Source organism: Dermacentor andersoni, chromosome 4, assembly GCF_023375885.2.
Source record: "Dermacentor andersoni chromosome 4, qqDerAnde1_hic_scaffold, whole genome shotgun sequence".
NCBI classification, from domain to species: Eukaryota; Metazoa; Arthropoda; class Arachnida; order Ixodida; family Ixodidae; genus Dermacentor; species Dermacentor andersoni.
Window position 1 is genome coordinate 170868830 of NC_092817.1, and position 17692 is coordinate 170886521.

The 17692-nt window shown below is 45.8% G+C and overlaps 1 protein-coding gene across 3 annotated transcripts in view; it reads right to left on the minus strand.

The window, feature by feature from the left end:
- The window catches only part of LOC126538307 (uncharacterized), a 75715-nt gene that overhangs the window by 6860 nt on the left and 51163 nt on the right, over positions 1-17692 (minus strand). Inside the window, exons 6-8 of one of the 3 annotated variants that reach the window (XM_055074682.2) lie at positions 16771-17117; positions 14885-15099; positions 10823-11017 (exon numbers count right to left, since the gene is read on the minus strand). In XM_055074682.2, the coding sequence (XP_054930657.2) occupies positions 10823-11017; positions 14885-15099; positions 16771-17117 (757 nt within the window). The remainder of the gene's footprint in view (positions 1-10822; positions 11018-14884; positions 15100-16770; positions 17118-17692) is intronic. The other 2 variants (XM_055074683.2, XM_055074684.2) reach the window with 2 other exon arrangements.

The window sequence follows — 17692 nt, forward strand, 5'->3', positions numbered from 1 at the left end:
ATGAAGTGCATAACGCTCTCGGCCACAACAAAATTGAACTACCTGTGGCCAAGGGATCAGGTACCTGAGCAGGTAGCGCGCGCTGGGTAGAGATAAACAGTGTAGCAGCATAGACGTCGAGGAAGACGAGTAGACCGGCGGCTGGGTAGGGACGACAACAACAACTACAACGGCAGTCCACTGCGTAGGGAGCGAAGCGGGGGCCCGGCCCACATCACGAGCGGCCGGCGCGAGGCAGCCAGGAGAGCGATCCCTCTAGGTATGAGCGTAAGCTAAGGCCTTCCGCTCAGTGAAAATGTACTTCTGTTTGTTGTGGCTCATCGTCATCACTGATTTTGCACCCCATAATATTGGTGACCACGGACGGTGGACATGGCTTAAGACAACCGCAATGCTTCCAATGATCAGCGCGGAACCATCGTCACGGCTGACAGCGATCGAATAACCCCTGCACCGCAGCGCGACGTGGCTACTATTTCGCAAAGGTTACCCCAAAAGTGGGCAGTGCACCCCGAACTTTTGATCGCTCGAATAAACAGCCAGTTCACCATTGCGCGAGTCACTTCACAGGCTCAAAAATTCAACCGTCTCGTATCCTCGATGCTGCCCTAGATTGCCACCCAGCTTCGCGGTCTCATCCTTCAACCCCCTGGCAACAGGCCCTTCTGACATCACGAGTCGATTCGTCAAACGTAGGACAATGTCGGAACAGCGACACCTACAGCAGTTTCTCCAAACTGAAGAGCTCGGGGATCGCAAATATTCGCAACTCCCGAGTCATTTTCAACAGCCGCTTGAAGACAAGGAAACCACGTTAGGTTAAGATTTGCTTCGAGAATTGTTCCTACAACGTTTGCCCACCTCCGTCCGCATGGTTCTGGCGACCCCTAGCAGTTTGCCCGTGTACCAATTTGCCATACTTGCCGGCTGCGCCATGAACATATCAATTGATTGATGATTGATGTTTATTGGCGCAAGGGCTTCAAAGGCCAATGAGCGCTAGAACATGCGTTATATTTAGTAAAATTGTGAGTTTAGGACTATGACTTAAAATAAAGGTTGTATAGGGGCCTACACGTAAGATATATGTACAAATACTAGTGGATGAATTCTAAAATAATTACTAAGATAAATATAAGGCCTTAAAGGCATTTGCTACAGGCTCACATGTTAAATTATTCTGGATCGTCTGAGTCCCTTGTTGTACAATTCTTGCTTACGCAAGGAGTGCAAGAGCTCAGACATACTTTTGAGCATCAGATTGTACCTCACCTGTGAGGCACAACCTGAAGGTTAGGATGGTATGAGATGATGTCGAGAAAGTTAGCTTGTGCAAGATAATTAAGAACTTTTTTAAAGTTAAAAAGTGCATCCTCTGATAAGAACATCGAGGGATGTGAGGGACGTGTATATGGTGTGAGTAGAGTTCCCTAAAATGAGCCAATCGGTCTCGGTGGAGTTCAGGAAATTGAATGAGGACATGTAGGACGGTTAGGTTCTCACCGCAGCGTGTGCACTTCGGTGGGTCAGTTGCTGTCAAGAGATATTTGTGTGTGTCATCAGTGTGCTATTCTGAGTCGTGCCAGGATGACTTTAGTGCGTCTATCAAGCTTCAGTGGAAACGATTTGGTTAACTGCGGTTTAAGCAGGTGCAGCTTATTTTCATCTTCCTTGTCCAACTCAGTTTGCCAATGATTACGGAGCGCCTGTCGTACCGCAGGTTACATATCTACAACAGGTACCCAGCTTACATCAATTGTATCCCGATCAGCCGCTTGTGCAGCATTTGTGTCCGCCATTTCATTACCTGCGATCCCAGAGTGGCCTGGCACCCAGCATACAACAAGAGCAATGTTTTGTTTATACGCTACCTGAATGTGCTTATGGAGCAGGTTAATTACAGGGTTTCGTCTTACTTTGCCACAAGACAGAGCTATGACAACGCTTAAGGAATCTGTGTGTATTATGGACTTTTGTATCTTGTGCTGAACTATGTACTCAACAGTGGTCAGGATACCGTACGCTTCCGCTGTAAATATGCTGCTATAATTATGCATTGTTTTAGAGTTGAAGAAGTTTCCGCCAGGGACTGCACATGATACCGAAGTTGCAGACTTCGAAGCATCAGTGAAAAATGCCATCGATCAATACTTGTCTTCAAGGGCCAAACAATGTTGCTGGATGAGGGCACTTGGACAACTCTTATTGTTAAGTTCTGTAAAGGACAGGTCACAGGTAACAGTACATTGCTCCCAAGGTGGGATGGGTTCAGCGCAGTCGCTTTCCTGCCGATCTGTGAAAACTACTCCGAGCTTTTCCGCAACAGATTTTACTGCTAACAGGAACGCCGGTGCGTGTGGAAGCCTGTTTAAATACAACTGATTTGCGGACTGATCACTTATGAGTGCTTTGCATGGATGTTGTTGTAGCGACAAGGTTCTTATTGCGTCGGTGACTCCCAGATATGTACGCTGACAGTTCAGCGGCCACTGATCCGATTCTGCATATAGACTTTGGACGGGGCTCGTACGAAAGGCACCGAGTGCTAGGCGGATGCCGAAGTGATCGAGAGGATTGAGTAGCTTAAGTTGTCTTTGAAGCTGACTGATAAACAATACATCCATAGTCTATGCGTGACAACACAAGGCTTTTAAAAAGAGATAGCAGATAATACCTATCTGTTCCCCACGACTGCTGAGATAAAATTTTTAAAAGGTTCATAGTTTTAAGACATATCAGCTTCAACTGTTTTTTATGTTGCATGAAAGTTAGCTTACTATCGAAGATCACACCCAGAAATGTTTGTTCTATTCTAATTACCAGGCTTCTCCCATTCATCGTAATGCATGGGTGAGGATTAACCCCTCTTCATCTATAAAACAGCGCACAGGTAGTCTTCACTGCACTGAATCTAAACCCGTTTTCGTATGCCCATTTCGCGAGCCGATTAACACTTAAATGTATCTGGCGTCCACATATGGACAAATTGCAAGATTTAAAGCTGACTTGGATGTCGTCCCCATCGGCAAAATGAGCAGAGCGGAGAGAATTCATTTTAATTAGGAAAAGTGTGCAAGTTAGGACTCCTCCCTGTGGTACGCAGTTTTCTTCAACAAATGTGCGCGATAGAACATTGCCATTTCTTACGCGGAACTTCCTTTCATATAGGTAATTCCAGATGAAAGAAGAGACTTTTCAATTGCCCGTTCTCTTGCATCACATCTTGTCACCCCAGAATGTGCTGGGAGCATTGAAGTCTCCGATTATTATATAGGGTTCGGGAAGCTGGTCAATCAGCTTTTCAAATTCTGCTTTGTCAAACCGTTCATCAGGCGATATATATATGGAGCAAATAGCTTGGTTGAACAATATAGCCCGAACAGCCACTGCTTCAAATGAACTCTGGAATGATACATGCTGGCATGCTACTGACTTTGGGCTATGATTGCCACACCACCTGAAGAATTACCACTATATCTATCTTTACGGATGATTATGTACTGTCTTAAGAAGTTCTTGTGTGTAGAATTTAAATGTGTTTCTTGAACACATAACAGTCGTGGCTGATTTTCCTCTTGCAGATCTTTGACATCATCTAGATTATTAAATAGGCCCCTGGCATACCACTGAATTTCTTGTGTAGCCATATCGAGGAAGATTTTTGTTGTCTGTGTTGAAGAGGCTGCGTTAAAGATAGATATGTATACAAGGACGGTAATCGTTTAGGTTACCGGTCGCTTGTTTGAGCAGTTACAGGTATTTTATCTCTTCTAGTGAGCTCTTGAGAGCGCTGATCTTTCGGCGTTGATGATGCCGGGGAGTTTTGATCCCCCTCCAAAACCTTCTCGGAGGCGCTGGAGGATGGTGAAATAGGCTCCGAGATTTGCGTCCCAGGCCGTGGAGTTCGGTTTAGCTTTGGAACCTGCGGAACCGAAGTCTGCAGGCCCACATTCGATGATGATGGAGCAGCACTTGCTGCTGCCATCAGGGGGGCCGGTGGAGTGATTACCGGACCACTATCTGTGACCGCGGTAGACTCCCGAGGGATTTGTGACGCTGCCCCCCATCGCGCCACCTCGGGAAAGCTTGTGTGATCTAAGTGTGAAAGACGTTTCCTTGCTTCGTGAAATGTTATATTTTCTTTGACCTTTATTGCATTGATTTATTTTTCTTTCTTCCATTTAGGGCATGTCCTGGAGTAGGCTGGATGGCTTCCATCACAGTTCACACAATGTGGAGATGAGCCGCAAGGGTCTGACGGATGTTCATTCGAGCTGCATTTCGTGCAAGTCTGCCTTCCTCGGCATGTCTGGGATCCATGCCCATACCTTTGGCATTCAAAGCACCGTCGAGGATTTGAAATTTACGGCCTAACACGTACTTTTTGATGTAGCCTGCATCCAATGTACTAGGCAGCACACTGATACCAAAGGCTAGTACAATATGCTTTGTTCGAAGTTGTTCGTTATTTCTGCGGATTAGTATTCTTTCTACCTTGACATTTTGGTCCTGAAAACCTTCAAGCAACTCTTCGTTACTAAGATCTATGAAGTCGCCTTCAGAGATTACTCCACCGCTCGTGTTCATGGTTCGATGTGCCGACACAGTGACAGCTACATCGCCAATGCATTTCAAGTCGTTCATTTTATCAAATTGGGTTTTATTCTTTCATTCAAGAAGCAGGTCTCCATTGGACATCTTTGTGGCTTTGTAGCCAGGTCCTATTGTGCTTGCGAGGCATTTCACCACCAAGAAGAGGAAAATTTCAGCATGCTCGTGTTACCTTCACTGTGTATGACATGGTACTTAGGAAAGTGTTCCTCGTTGTTTTTCAAAAAGAATTGGAAGCTTGCATCGGTGCCCCCTCTTTTTAGAGGGCAATCAAGGGATAGTGGTTTACTTGAAGCCATATAGGTGTCTTGAGTTCGGCAGCAGCGCCAACCGCCCACCACCGAGCCCAACATGGGGACGGAGCAAGTGTTACGAGTAAGACAAGCCCCCTCCAGTTGCGCGGTGTTACTATAACACAATCTGGAGTAACCAAGGTTGGCCACCCGCACAAGAGGAGAAGACAGGAATGATTTAAAGGAAGAGAGAAATACGCAGAATGGAGAGGGGGACAGGAAAAGGCAACTACCGATTTCCCCCGGGTGGGTCAGTTCGGGGGTGCCGTCTACGTGAAGCCGAGGCCAAAGAGGTGTGTTGCCTCCGCCGAGGAGCCGTAAAGGTCCAGACACTCGGCATCATCTCAACCCCCAGTATCACCTTTTCCCCGGACACGGCAAAGCCGCGCACGGTTAGACGCGGGAGGGTCCAACCCCCATGTGCTCGGGTACGTGGTGTCGCAGCACACCAAACGCCTGCTGACGCAGACGCACCTGCGGGGCATGGACATATCAAGTCCCGCGGTTTCACTCGTGGAATGTTGAGATGCATCCACTGTGCCACGCTTGCCCTCCCTGCAAAGTCTGCGGAATTAATTCCGCGAGGGGATCTGCAAACTGTCAGACCAGAATGCCGCTCTATCTCGTCGATATCAGCGCTGTTTCTCGCGCAGCCACTCGCCGTCCTCATCACAGTAAGGCGAATTCTGGTACCACCGTACGTTCGGTAACGCAACGTGAAAGTGCACCGCGCCCTGTAGTTTTCAGGGCAACTTCCCTCAGTACCACTAAAAGCGGCGAGTGGCACTCGGACCGCTTATTCTTCGTGAGTGACAAAACTACAGGCTTGCGTTTTCTCGTGAATACTGGTGCAGAGGTCAGCGTCGTCCCGTTCTCAGCGGTGACTCGCAAGCGCCGGCAAGTCCAATCAAGGCTATAAGCTGCCAATGAGACCCCCATTGCTACATGTGGGGAACAAGCACTGTCCCTCAACATCAGCCTCCGCAGTACACTCTGATGGAATTTTCTAATTGCTGATGTTGCCTACCCCATCTTCGGTGTGGATTTCTTGCACCATTAGAACCTCTTAGTTCAGATGCACCACAGACACTTTGTTGATGCCACGACAAACCTTTCTGTGCTTGGTGTAGTCTCGCGAGTGCCACTTCCGGTGGTCAACAACTCAGTCTACATAAAACTCCTTGAGGAATTTCCATTCCTTCTTCCACAGGCCAACTTCCTTTTGCCAGTCAAACAAGAAGTCGCTCACCATTTCATTACAACAGGTCCACCAGTCCACGCTAGAGCTCACCGTTTACCACGTGTTCGCTGTAAGATCTCACGCGTCAAATTTGAACATATGCTCGAACTCGGGATCGTGCGGCCTTCTTCAAGTCCTTAAGCATGTCCACTGCATATGGTGCCCAAGCCGTCTCCTCCAGACTAGCAGCCATGGGGAGATTACCGTATGCTCAATAATGCTACTGCGCAGGACCCTTACCCACTTCCGCACATAGCAGATTTCTCTGCGCCATTGCATGGAGCAACAATATTCTCAAAAATCGACCTGGTGAAATCTTACCATCAAATTCCTGTGGAACCATTGGACATTCCTAAGATGTAACCATGACGCCATTTGCACTTTTCGAGTACGTGCGCATGACTTTCGGCCTTCGAAATGCTGCGCAATTTTTGCAACGATTCATCGACAGAGTGATGAGAGCCTTTCCATTTCGCGTACATCGACTATTTGCTTGTCTTTAGTGGCGACGCAGAACAACACGTACAACATCTGGGCCAACTTTTTCGATGCCTTGCCGAATATGGCTTTACCATCAATAGGGTGAACTGCGAATTCGGCGCACTCGAGTTGGACTTCATCAATGACCGTGTAGAGAAGGATGGCATCTATCTCTTGCCGTTAAAAGCCAAGTCCATACAAGATTTTCGTCAGGCATCTTCCATCCGTAAACCATGCGAGTTTTTTGGCCCCGTAAATTTCTAGAACCACTTCATCTCTCATTACACCGCTTTTCACCGGCCCTTAACGAACATGTTACAGGGCAACAAATCTAAAACAACTGAGTTCGCCTGGTCCCCAGAAGCACTAACCGCTTTTGATACAACGAAGACCAAGCTGTCTCAGGCAACCCTTCTCGTCCATCCGAGACCAGGCGCCCCACTTTTCCTCATGACTGATGCCTCCAATGCTGCAATGGGAGCGGTGCTTCAACAGCTTCCGGATAATGACTGGCAGCCCCTTTTCTTCATTTGTCGGAAGCTCTCACTAATGGAGACCGCTACAGCACATTAAGAAGAGAACTCCTGGGAATGTATATGGCTGCACGTCACTTCAGACACTTCCTGGAGAGCATCACGGCGTAGACACGACTTCCGAAGGCCAGTCACTGCTGTTCATTGTCAAAAAAGGGCTGGCAAATAATTAAGAGTGCGCCGCGAAGTATAACAGGAATGGAGAGAAATCAGTGGCATGCAAGCACGTGTGCCGACTGATTACTAGTAGACGACACCAGCAGCAATCCACACTGAGCGTAGTAACGACGGGCAGTGCGCTGGATTTACCAAGGCATAATGTTCCAAAGACTTAGATACTGTTCTACATACCTGCCCACTCACGTTTGAAAAACTTGAATGGAACAGGTCGGCCGACACCATCAAAGTGCCTTCCCATAACGAGCGAGGGCGCGGCATGACAGAGGAGTCCATCGCTGTGGTCAAAAGCAAGAGGGCGCCACTGAAACATCTCATGGCTAATACAGGCAAACCTGGGCCATGCGTTAGTGACCGTGCACGGCAGCACGAACTCTCAATTAAAAATAAAAGCAATCCGCATCTGTTCGAACATTGTATGGCTTGCAAGTACCAACATTCATTTCGCGAGATAAAGATTCTGGGCAGTAGCCAAGAATTTTTGGCACACGAACTTTTGGAAGCCGCCCATATCAAGAAAAGAAGTACGAATTGCATTAGATATTCTCGTTTGTCTATTTCGAAGCGAGGTCTGATTGGATTAATCTTTTTTTTTCTAACGAACTCGTGTGCATGCGCATTTTAGCGTAGGTTTCTTCTGGCTTCCAAGAGGCCTCTAAATCAGTTATGAGTGTAGCGCTCGTGGTGTCCGGTCTAGTGTTGTGCTCATTTTTATTTGCGCTACTATGGCTTAAGCAAGCCTTGTCGCAGTTGGATTTCGCACTTAACATGACGGCGAACATTCGCCTGGAGTGTTCATGTAATTGGCTTCGAAATAATAAGCAGGCTGGTCGCCATGACATGTGATGATCCATATTGTTATTGATTCGCCGTCTACGCTGCATTGGCGACTTCCCAAATAAAGTTCAGCAGTTCGACATTTGGACATGTCGCAGGCATGACGGGGCCGCTTTTAGATGTGCCAGAGCTACGACGACCAAAGAACGAAAATCAGGACAAATTGCACCATATGAAACAGATTTGCGCCAACAGCGTCATCATTATGCAAGATTATTTGGGAGTTTTTCCGATGGTATTGAATTTCTTCGAAGGTTTGTAATGCACAAAATTGGGCTTGTAGCACCTGCCTTTTCGTAAATGCACCATGGCGCTCAAAACCGCAAGCGAACGAAATAAACGAAAATATGCAAGAGCGCGAGCAGGCCTCAAAGGATCATCGAGAAGCCATAAAGTTGGGACTATACGAACAAGAGATGCTCCGTAGATGGAACAAATACAAAGAGGGTGGCGAGTGAGCTTGTGCAAGATAAAATTAAATCCACAAGTGAATGTTGGGTGCATAACATTCACAAAACAGACAAAGGCGCACCAAAACGAGCACCAACTAAATATTTGTATACGGCTGTAAGTAACGAAGGCGGTAACATTTTCGAAGAAGACTATGCGCTGCGGTACACCAGAGGTGGTATTAGGCATAACTGCGGCACGAAAAAATGCATAGTCCGGACTCAAACAGATCCAGCAACAACAGAGAAGCTTGAGGGATTAAAATTTAGTATAGAAATCTATTGCTAGAAGACAGTAGAAGAAAATGTCCCCAATAACGCTGCCACAGCATCCCACAATATTCCAATGTAGTTAATCAAAAACATTGGTGCAAAGAACAAACGACTGCTACCACAGAGCAATTGAGTAGATGGATGGAAATTCAGGTTGGATGGCGTAAAAGCAAGATTAAGCTCATCTACAAAAGCGAACGTGATAAGGATAAGACGAGCACGCATAGGCCAGTTACCTGATGTCGGTGATATACAGAGTTGTAATGCAAGCCTTAAAATACAACTGTCTAAGTGGGTTGAAAGAAAATTACGTACTCGGGGAACTACGGAATTGGTTCAGACCAGGCAGACGTTTAGAGGATTCGACCGTGCTATCTCAGTGCGTAAATAGCTCAATAGCTCAGAATATAGCTTTATGGATAGCATTTCCAAATATTAAAAGAGCCTACAACAACAACATAGGCCAGGAATTGTTAGGGTATATTCTCAAGCACGAAAGCATAAATAATTTCTTGGAGCTGCTGAGGTACATACATAGAGACAACATAGTGTAAGTTGTACCGGAATGTCGAAAATGTAATGGAGTGGTAGAAATTCACCTAGGACTGAAGCAGTGGTGTCCTTTGTCTGCAATGTTGTTCACGCTTTGTGCCAAAGGCATAGAAAGACGACTGCAAAAAAATCAATTAGGGTTTGTTTGATTCTACATGCGTGATATACAAATGGTGCAACAGAATGTCCGCGGACTGGTGTATGCGAACAACATAGTGCTACTAGCCGGCAATGCAGGAGGTATACAGACACTTGCGAATATCTCTGATAAGACAGCGACCAATATAGGCGTTGAGTTTAGCACAGAGAAATTGGGAATTATGTCCTTTTATGAAAAGTCGAGTAATTTCGTGGTGTCAATTCAAAAAGTCATACCCATAGACAAAAAGTATAAATATCTCGCGAACATTGTTTAACTGCGCGAACAAACGAACCACAAAGACAGCGAGGGACAAGGACGGGCGCAGTCCTGCGCCCGTCCTTGTCCCTCGCTGTCTTTGTGGTTCGTTTGTTCGCGCAGTTAAACAATGTTCGCTAATATCTACCAACTCGCCCAACAACAAGTTCTTCTAAACTATAAATATCTCGGCGTATACAAAAAGAAGGAAATAGTTTCTGAAGCACCCTCCACGATATTCTGAAAATAAAGGGGAAGCGCAATGCAACTATGAAACGTATAGCACTTTGGGGCCACAATAAATGTGAGGTGGTGCGTGGAATCTGGAAAGGAATCATGGCGGCAGCGCTAACGTTCGCAAATATTATATATCTAATATCGGATTTTTTGGTTTGGTTAGAAGTTAACCAAAGGTTGGTAGGCCGGTTCGCTTCGGAAGCCCACGGTAAAACCACAAATAAGGCAGTCCAGGGTGACATAGGTTGGGCCTCTTTTGAAATCAAAGAAGCGCAGAGCAAATGAGTTTTGAAGAAAGACTCAGGACCGTGCATCAACATAAATGGGCAGCTAAAGTGCAGAAGTATCTTAACCTGACAAGCGTGAGCACAGAATGGAGGACGAAGTCAAGAAACTTGACAACCAAGTACAGGGTAATATAAAGGGTAAATAAACAAGCAAGAGTCATCAGAAATATAGTGAGAGTAGCACAGACAACAAATTGGATGCAAAGAATAGAAACAAAAAACCCATGAAGATTTACAATAGCAAGAAGGAAATTAGACTGGAAAATCTGTGCGATAAAAGTAAAGGAAGTATCTTGCTACTTCATGCTCGAGCTGGTTGCCGAAGAGCAAAAACATACCGGAGCAACTATTCGCAATAAGAGGAGGCATGTGTATGCTGCAATCCGGAGACGGCTCAGCACTTCCTAATGAAATGCAATGAGATTCACCTAGTGAGAGCCTTGGACCATCGCCTACCTCATCACGAAGCCGAAGGCGGCTTTGCTCCACTCTCGCCTTGGCCTCGGCTTCACTCAGGAATCCCATGCACTGGACAACCAAGGGAAGCTGCGGGTGCCACGAGACCAGTTCGTAGGCGACAGCGGCGCGCTTAAGCGAGCTTCCCATGACGAACGCAGCTGCGCACTGCACCAATCCGTAGTTACGACGAGTCTGCAGGGTTTCAGAATGGTTTGTGAGCTCAGGCACTGGAAAGAAACTCTGAACATTTAAGGAATGCTTGTGATGCGTGTTCAGAAATGTCGGCACGCACGTAGAACACAGCAGACCTGTTGAGCGCCTGGTGTACGTGTGGCCGTGTCGTTAGGACCGTGTCTGGCCCTGCCGACGTTAGCTGCCAACAAGTATTCAAATATTTAGTATGGACAGCAGTGTCTGAAGGTGCGAGAGAAATAAAACAACTACAAAGGTGAAGTCGTGTTTAAGTCTGGTTGGCAGCCGTGGAAAGCAGGCAGTGAATTAGCAATCTTATGTGCCTGAAGGATGCCAACTACGGCTACGTCTTAAGTTTGGAGGTTCCGAGAAAAATAAAAATATAATAAAATATACCAATGCATTGAATGGTACCATTATGAGAAATCCATAAAATAAAATTACATGGAAAAACGAGGACTGTTGCCTAGAAGGAAGGTAAAAAGCTGAATGGATGTATTCTTTCTAAAGTTGACGCCTCGGAGTTTGAAACATTCTGGCAACCTAGAGAAAGTGTATTGTTAAATAGACAAATATGTAATTTTTTTATCTGATGAAGGAATAAACTAGCAGTATGAACTAGTTTTGATTACCTGGCATGTTTTTAAGATCTGATAACATCACTACAATAGGCTCTGAGAAAAAAAAGTTTAGGTATATCAAACGTTGGAATTCCTGTGAAGCAAAGCTTCAGTGAACTGACGATTAAATGATGTACAACTAAGTCAAATGCGCACGATTGTGCTTACTTACATATTGTGTAACATGCAATCTGACGCATTGTTTGTGTATATGTACCACATTGTTCACTTTTCGCTTCGGGCAACGTTTATGCACTACACCATTCACAAGATACGCCTAAATGCTAGAAAAAACTCAGACGGATGGTCAGTGTGAGACATCAATGCAGCGATGCCATGAGGACGAAGGCGATGTTTGATGCTTGTGGCAGGAAGAATGGTTAAAAGAGAAGCATGAGAGCCCAGGAAAGTTCGGCACTTATCTAAATTCGTTTAGGGTTTCTGTAACCGGGGTGCCTCACTTAACCAAGAATCTAGAACTTGACCGGAACCATGAACTGGACGATTATTTTCGGAATTGGAAAACTGGCCGAGTAACCCCTATATTTTTCCTCTGTAGCTCCGTGCTACAACCAGGTAGATGACAAGTTTTGTTTGCTTGAATCTTCCTCCAATTTGAGCGTTTTCACAAAAGTGTATTGACATTTCGATTGAAGCAATAAAAATACACTGAAATGCGCTCTCTTGAGTTTATTCACTTAGTGCAAGCTAAAAGCTTCACTGTGTTTTAAAACAAATGCTAACTTGAACTGTGTGCAGGATGTTTCTACCCGTAGGAAATTTTCGTGTGCTGAACATACTAATAAAAGTGCCTACCAAACAACACCTTTCCTGTTCTGTAAACATTCCGTAGGTCTTCTGTCATGCAAAGGAGTTAGATGCGGGGTATTTGCACTGCTTAGTCTTTCGATTGACTTGGGGCTATCATAGCAGATATTGGAATACCGCTACGACGCTATGACGACGACGGTCGTCGTTATACTGCATGCGGCCATAGTAAAACGAACTTCATGTTATGGTCAAGCACTGGTTACGGGAATATCTGAAAATATCTAAGATGATTCGCCAGCTACCTTGGTTCTCTACAAGTATCAAGAAACAAGACCCCTTTCTATCAAGAAAGCGGACAGGCAAGGAGAGACAATTTCTCCATTTTTATTCCCTGCATGCTTGGAAGAAGTATTCAACCTATAAGCTAATAAACTGGGAAGGTTTAGCAGTGAGAATCAATGGCGAATAACTCAGCAACCGTCGGTTTGCAGATATTGTCTTGTTCGGCAACATTGGGGACGAACTACAACAAATGATTGAGGACCTTAACAGAGGAAGTGTAAAAGTGGGGTTGAAGACTAATATGCAGAAGACAAAGGTAATCATGAATAGTCGGGCAAGAGAAGAGTTCAAGATCGCCTACCAGTCTGTAGAGTATGTGGAGGAGAATGTTTATTTAGGTCAATTACTCACAGGGGACCGTGATCATGAGGAACAATTCGGATAAACTTCAGGATACATGCTGTTAAGGGATGCGTGGCCTGTGGTGAGGTTGCTACTTTGCCTTATATGCTCTGGGAGTGCGGGTCGCTGGGCCCGAAGTTCTCCGAGGAAGAGTGGGACGCACTCCTGCGAAGTCCCGTCTTTGAAGACCACATCCTGGCCGTCCAGCGCGCCCGCGATCGGGCCGACAGACCATCTTTCAGTCCCGTCGTGGCATTAGGCGGGTGCGCGTTTTATTGCGTTTTGCTGGACCCAATAAAAGTTTATTCACTAACTCACTCACTAACTCACTGATCATGAGGAGTAAATTTACAGAATAAAAATTTTGTTGGAGCGCACATATAGCAGAGAATGTTAGATTCTGAGTGGAAGCTTATTATTATCATCAAATAGAAAGCTGTACAGTCAGTGCATTATACTGGTGCTAACATATGGAGCAGAAACTTGAGACTGACAAAGAAACTCGAGAACAAGTCATGGACAGCGCAAAGAGCGATGGAACAAAGAATGTTAGGCGTAACGTTAAGAGACAGGGAGCGGTGTGAATCAGAGAGCGAAAAATGAACCTATGCAACCTATGCAATACGCAGTATGGATAACAGGTGGACCATTAGAGTTACAGTATGGGTGCAAGACAGAAAGGAAGCGCAGTCGAGTACGGCAGAACACTAGCCGAGCTGACGAAATTAGGAAATATGCAGGCACAAGTTCGAATTAGTTGACAATGGACTGGCGTGAATGGACATCCCAGAGAAAAGGCCTTCGTGCTGCAGTGAACAATAGGCTGATGATGATGAAGACCTCGATCCACACTCTTTCTCGCTAGCGCCACGTTTGCTGTGAACAGTGGAACGGAATATCGCCGTGTGCGCGCTGGCGAAATGCGATGAGTTTGGGCTGCATTGACTGCCTCCGGGTATATATGGTCATCTCAGCGGCGTACACTTGTATCAGTTAAAAACACATTCAGTGATATAAATGAACGTGTTCCACATTGAAGTGCTCCACCAGATGTGGGAATTTTTAGGAGCTCTGCACCTTGCACATCTCCGCAACCATCTGCTTATTGCTGAAACAGCTGGACCTTGCAAAAAGGTTGTTAAAGGGAATAGCTTGATTTTCACTTTCACCCGTTTTCGTGGTCGGCGGCTGCCGATGGTTGGACTTGGGACACAAGGAGCGGAGGGAAAGGATGCCCATGGAACTGAGTTGCGGGGAGGGCGCATCAACGAGAAGTAGAGTGGAGGACTGTCTCACACTAAACTTGTCGAGTGTTCGGCAAGGAAAACGCTCGTGCGTTCGCGCGTTCTTCCATTCGCACTGTTCTCTTAAATTGCCTTTCCTCGTCGATTGTTCTTGCTGAATTGTATGCGTTTTTGATCACTCATTTTGAAGCACTAATGCGCTTGCTCAAGGCGTTTACTGGTGGATATATCCTCATTTCTAGCCCATGCCAAATCACCTGTTTTACATTCAGAATATTTTTTCTCTTCCCTCTTCTATTTTTGAATCATGATGACTACATTTAGTGCACTGCGCATCCTATGGGGAAATACATTGCATTGCGTAACATTAGTGGTTTGCTTTGTTAAAGATTACATCCTTCTTTGCTATTGCAGCTACTGCTCTCTTAATCTCATGCAATATCTGTGTGCGAGATTTTATGCGTCCCGTGAATGAATATAAAATAAACACATAAGCAACTGCATGCGTATGTAGCGCGTATATTGGGCATCGCACAGAGCTTTCTTACGATGTTCTTTATGCGCATCCAGGCTGCTTGTTCGAGATCGCAGTCAAACATTTTGATTGCCGTGACGGAGTAGTTACTCTCGAACGACGTTGACAAGGATTTGACCAATGCCGCATTCTCTCTAGGAAGAGGCAAGATGTCCAGGTTGTGCAAGCGCCGATTGTCGATCAGCCAATTGGTCAAGGTTGCCCAGTCATCATCCTTCACAGAGAATCCTGCGATCACAAAAGGTAATTCAGAACCAAGTGTCCGCGCCAAAGCTACCAAAGCTATGAAGGCTGCCGTACTATACTATAAAACATCGTTGCCGGGACTGTTGGTATCTAGTGCCCAAGTACAGCGTCATCCACAGTGCAAGTGTGCGTGCTTGGGCGTGTTTTTTCATTTTATCTGAACACTTCTCAACCCAGGGTCAGGAAATGATGCGAGAATGAAGCGCTGATTTGTGATCTGGTAGCGTGGCAATTAAATACATGTCGGTTAGGTTACGAAATTAGTATGGCAATCGCAAGCACAAAAAAAGAAAATTTTATACGGGATTGTGTCTGTTCTGGCAGAGTTTTTGAGTTTGAGATGCTGGCAACGCTACATCGTAGTCACCATGAGGCGCTGCTGTATCAAAGGTAAGGCGTAGGTACACGTTGATTACACTCAAGCTGAAGTACACGTTGATTGGCAACCTTGAGAGAAAGATATACTATCGTCGCTGCTGCATAGTATACCCAGTAGCCATCATGCCGCAGCAAACAAAATCCTTCTTGTGAGACGAGTATACAGTGTCGGTTGAACTGAAACAAGGTAGGGAATAAAGTGATTCCAGCTTATAGGGTGATTGTTGTAGCCAAATTCGCTGTGTATTGCAATCGCAACCTGCCAACAAACAACCTTTTTCAAAAATCACATGTTGCTTGTGGAACTGGAATCCAGTTAGCCATCACACTTTGAGCAATTTCTCAATAGGTCAACCCAGTGACGTGTTGATGAATTTGTCTGCGCAGAGATGAACTGCAATTTTTGCCATGAATAGTGAGTTAACTTCTCAGCAAACGTGCTCAACTTCCCGTACTGCTGGGGCACCTGAGAGGTAAATTGAAGCAACAACACTAGTAGCGATATTTTGTGATGCCTTATCCAACCACAATGCATTTAACACGTTTTGCTGCTACGGGAGTCTTCGTTCAAAAAACAAACAACTTATGCACATCAAAAGCACCATTTTGTGATCTACGTGAACTTCTCGTGAAGCGTTTAATCAACCGCTGTAAATTATCCCATTTCATTCCTGCGTCTTTGATTTAAAGAAATCTGGTGCGTGCGTGATGCTAGGCTACGTGACACACCCCGTGATCATCTCGAAGAGCTTGTTGATGTTGGCACAAACAATGCGTGCGATTGTGGGCTGATAGAGCATTTGGACGGGGTACAGGGATGAACGTGGGTCAATCCAACCATTGCGAATTGTTTTTTTTTTTAAATATGACCCCTCCGGCAAGACCGCACCAGCACCCATCAGCAGCCACGGTTAGCAGAGTCTCGCAGAATTAACTAATAAAGATTGGCGTTAGAAAGGCTCTGTGTTCACCTTACGTTCTTTCTGCGGAAAATTCACGCCAGCAGCCATTATACAATAATTGGTCACCAATGTTTCACCTGCTTACTCTGGTAATGTTCTGCGCCACCAGCAGAGTCCTTTACGTTGTCCGCAGTATTGCACAAAACGCAATTCACTTACGGACAAGCTTGAACATGTTATGTTAAGTGCCCTGACTAAAATGCAGAGAATGTTACGCTGCCCGCAATATCTGTAAATTGAAAAGTAACGTCGGGCTACGTTACAGCCCTCGAATTCTCAACAAAATTCCGCATTCTACGCGCAGTTTACCTACTTTCTATCCGCAGCTGCTCAATGCTCTTATTTTTTGCGATGCCTTCTATGATGGTCTGCGCCGAGTCATGCGACGTTTCAAATTCCATGCCCAACTTTCGTAGACTGCGTGTCAGTGCCAGGTAAAGGCCCAATCCTTTGGCGACATCCGGGAGCACTTTTGTGAAGTACGTGCCGCCCAAAAGCAAAGAGGTCAGATGGTCTCCACAGGGGACACTGTGAGTACCGCACGAGTGTCCCAGCGGAGCAAAGATCAGATTAAGAGGCTCGACCTTGTCGGGGCTTGAGAGAACCTCGTGGCAGCAGGCAATTTGTTTAGCGGCATTGAGGTGCACGCTAATCCAAAATCTGCAAAAACCAGACAGAACACAACGACGTCATTAATATCTTGTGGTTGTTGTGGTCACGTAGCGAGTATTCTCAGCTGGAATAATTCATCGAGCAATAATACGATATCCAATCCTTAAGTAGAATACACAACATGCTGTACATAATTTACTTACGTATTTATTGCATACTGCGAACACGCATGCATGCAGCTCAAGAATGAGAAGGCAAACGTGTACGTGTGAACAACTGTTATATAATGTCGACAAAATTCTTCAATAAAAATTCAGTGGCTGTTTACCCCGATATATAAGACAGCGATATAAGCAAGCTATGCAAGTCTGTGAGAGCCAACCTTCAACACACGCTGTAGGGATGTAAAATATATAAACATAAAATAGCAGTCCCCCTGGAAAATCTACGGGCGCGGTGGTCGGCCGCGCTGCTTAGCTCAGAACTCCAAGACCAACTTTGGACCATCCAGCGAGCCATGGAGGTCATTCGGGAGCAGCAGCTCCCAGTGGCCATCTTGGCGGCCCCAGGCCCGGGCCTCCCTATCGTCGGATTCCAAATAAAGTCATCTCGCTCGCTCGGTA